Source organism: Anser anser, assembly GCF_964211835.1.
Source record: "Anser anser genome assembly, chromosome: 5".
Classification (NCBI taxonomy): Eukaryota; Metazoa; Chordata; class Aves; order Anseriformes; family Anatidae; genus Anser; species Anser anser.
The window spans coordinates 32,634,945-32,638,609 of record NC_139725.1 but is presented as its reverse complement, the minus strand read 5'-3'; the positions used below and the strand labels follow the sequence as shown (position 1 = coordinate 32,638,609).

Below are 3,665 nucleotides of genomic sequence, written 5' to 3'. Positions count from 1 at the left end.
CCAAAAAGCTTTTGCATCATGGAGGGCTGTCAGACTGCAGCCTCTTGTGCAGAGTCAGCTGGCATCAGGCACGGTCCATCTGTCTGCCCAAGAACAGGAGTCAAGGGCTTCTTTGGACAAAGATATCCGAACAAATCATTGTGCAGACAAAATGGTTGTAGTTTTTTATTGCCTATAGGGAGAAGATGGGTATTTGCTTAAAGACAGATCTGAAAGACAATTTTTCATTCCTATCTCACCTTCTATGGTGCTCTCAGGCAAGAAGCTCTCATTCAAACAAGCAGTTACTGCAGTGAAAAATTGTGCATGAAACTTTGCAAATCAGCTGTTGAGACTGTAAGAGCTTCCATAGTAAAGGCAAAGCTTTAACAGTTCACCCACTTTCTCAAAAGTTTTAATTTTGTGCACCTAAATCAAAGTGCTGAAGCCAATGATCTCAAAAAGAATACATTTGTAAGGGTGTCACTTGAAATTAATGTTAATTATTCTTCATGTTCTAGCATAGTCGTTCTGTCTGTGCATTTATGAGACCCCTCTGTGCAGGGCACTGTTGGCATCACATTAGGTGGTCCCTGAGTGAAGGAGTGCACAAAGTGAATACACAAGACATAATGAGATAGAAGACAAAAACGAACAAACACATTACCACTGATATTATGGAATTTAATTAAAAAATGGAACAAAATAATTTCACTTCACTTTGCAATGGAATGAGAATTGATTGATAAATCTAACTTCACAGACATGTTATAACTTGAATTTCATAAAAGGTTTGACATTTAAAGGTACCCTACCTTAAGAACTGGGTGCAACAAACACCATCCAAACATTAAACAGATGACGGATGGGTAACTAACAGATCACAAAAAGCAGTAGTCAAAGGAAATATTCCTAAAGTGATTGCAAACAGCTCAGTTTTAAGCCTATTGCAGGTTTTATAAATAAAAAATATTTTTGACACCCTGTTTCAAACAGATGATACTGAAATATTGGGAAGATAAAGAACTGTGGAGTGATCTGAGGGCTGGAGGAACTCCCTTAAAGAAGAAAAAGCCAGCTTTTGTATCAGCCAGCAGGACACAATGCAGGGATACCCCAAGGCTGACATGGGAAGGAGCATAGCTACGTCAGTGCCGTAATTAGTCATGGTTAGAAGATGGACTAATTAGTTCTTATGAAAAGTAGGGTTAATGTGGCTCAGGCTGTCTCACGCACCTATCTGTCTTTTTTCTGTCGTGTTGTTGAACAAGTTTTCCCTATAAAACAGACAGAAACAGCTTCCATCCTGCTCAGTTTCATTTCCACCAAAAAGGCCTAGTATCCATGACGGTCAAACCAAAGATAACCCTGGGAAAAACCCAGATCCCTTGAGCTGATTCTAGTGTTCTGGAGCTGAACTACAATTAGAGTTGCTTCACACCACGCAGAGCTAATAATGTCAATCTACACATGCAGTACTGCACGCAGTTACACCATGTCCTTCGAAGTGCTGCAGTAGCATGAACACAATGAACACTTTCATAGGTCAAAAACATGGCCCAGTCCCTTTCTTTCACCACACAAATTGCTCCAGGTGCTCCTTCAGCTGTTTTTCCCATAGCACAGAAGTATTTTTTCTCCCATTTCCTAAAACTTGGTTCCATATTAACAAATTTGTCACTTCAGAGCATAATCAAGACTCTCCCCTAATCTCAACACCTGTCCTATCCTGGAGAGTTGGTCTTGTATTCATAGCAATAATAAGACCCTTTTATTATCAAAAGCCAGATAACCCCAAGCATCACCTGAGCTGCTGTGAACAGTCTCTTTGTGTATCACAACTGCACAGTGCAGGGCTGCTATTGTGAAAGACTGAATTTGTCATCTAGTCATTGCAGAACTGTGAGAAAAGAGCCTCAGGCAACCACCTTACCCCAGAAAACCTCTAGGATTTTTGACAATGAGGAATCACTCCTTCAGGATAACTCTGCAAAAGACCATTTGCAGGGAAGCATTGAACAGCTGCAAAACTATGTCTGGAAGGTTGTTCAAAAGGTCTTCTTTCATTACCATATTCTGTGCAAGAAGCTAGCAGCCACTTCCCATCCTCTGAGACAAAACACTGGAAGGAAGACTGTTGACAAGAACACTCAAAGCAGGTGAAGATGAGTGAAACACAAAAGCCAACAACAACTCCAAGAGCGAATGAAAGGAGGAAAAATTGGGAAACATGACAACTATTAAGGCTGATATATAGGTGGTTCTGTGAATAGCAGCTCAAAGAATACTTTTGACCATATGAAACAAAGATAACCTGATTCAGGGTGGGTTTTGATTAATTTTTTTTAATGGATGGTGAAAAATCTGTAGATTTTAACACTGATTGTAACTTGAAAAAAGCTTATTTTCAAAGACAGGTGAAGAAAGCCAGCTGATTTAAAAAAATTATAGTAGACAATAACATCAGAGATAACTTTCAGGGTGTCAATAATTAAGATAAGCAATAACAAACACAATGGATTAGCTATCAATGAGAGAAATTCCAGTTCAAGGGATTGCTGTTCTGCTGAACAGAAAAACACATACGAATACTGGTTTGATTCACATTTTTAATGTGCTACAATATTTCACCATCTCAGAAAACATGATATTAAATTATATGGAATCTATCTCCATTGGTAAAGTAACAAGGTAACAAAACTAAATGTAAATCTGCTGCTTTGAAACTTGTTTTTGATTAAACCACTGTAAATTACAATGTTCATCTGAACAGTCAATTAAATAGGAGGATTTGAAGTCCAGCAAGTCCTCAGGATGACACATTTTCTACTGCAGATTAAAGTGTCAAGCATCAAACATTTTAATCTCACGAGATAACACACAACCCCAGAAATATCACATGGAAGGTTAAAACTAGCAGATGATAGCTAATAGTTTCTCTGCTTCCTCCGTGCCACTGCCATGCGCAAGGCCCGAATAATCAACTTCTCATTATTCAGGACATTGTAATCAGTCAGCTTCACCAGTTTGTCAAAATTCTCTTCACTGAAACACACCTCCCTTGTTGTAAATGGAGAGAGAATAGTGGAGACATCAACTTTGCCTTCAGACATCTCTTCAGGACTCCTTTCCACACCTGAGGGAAAAACCACAAGATGCACCCATCAGGTTTTATTGCAGCATGCGATTCCTATCACTCATTTAAGTAATTATAGGTAGAAAATGGAGATTTGGAGGGAAAGAGATGATTTGTCAGAGGGATGTAAAAGTGGTCAAGTAGTATCATGTTTTTCAGTGTTTGTCCAAACCTGATGTACACCCAAATGTCTGGGAACGAAAACAGCACATATTATCAGCAGAAGCATTTGTAGACCACTCATTAGACAACAAAGTCTTGGCTGCTCAAACTAGGAAAGAGATAGCAAGAGGAAAACGAATCATCTTATACTGGGCGAAATAACACTCACTGGAAGATCAGGAGAAATGATGGCCCTTCAGAGAGAGATCATAGCTCATATTAAACAAACAACAACAAAAAAAGAGATCTCAGTCCACTCAGTTCTGAAGTGATGAATGAATTATCCCCCAAAACTTCCAGAAGGTTGTGCTTCTTTTTGCAGAGAGTGGTGCATAACAAGTGTATGTCAATAGAGTAGAGAACCTGCTACCTATGCTGTACATATTTT

At 39.0% G+C, this 3,665-nt stretch overlaps 1 protein-coding gene across 1 annotated transcript in view; it reads right to left on the bottom strand.

Moving 5' to 3' along the window:
- Positions 1–2,304: 2,304 nt before the first annotated feature.
- Positions 2,305–3,665, bottom strand: part of LOC310900116 (cytosolic phospholipase A2 epsilon-like) — a 32,624-nt gene continuing 31,263 nt past the window's right edge. Inside the window, exon 21 of the mRNA XM_083837559.1 lies at positions 2,305–3,115. Within this exon, the coding sequence (XP_083693685.1) occupies positions 2,907–3,115 (209 nt within the window). The 3' untranslated portion in view covers positions 2,305–2,906. The remainder of the gene's footprint in view (positions 3,116–3,665) is intronic.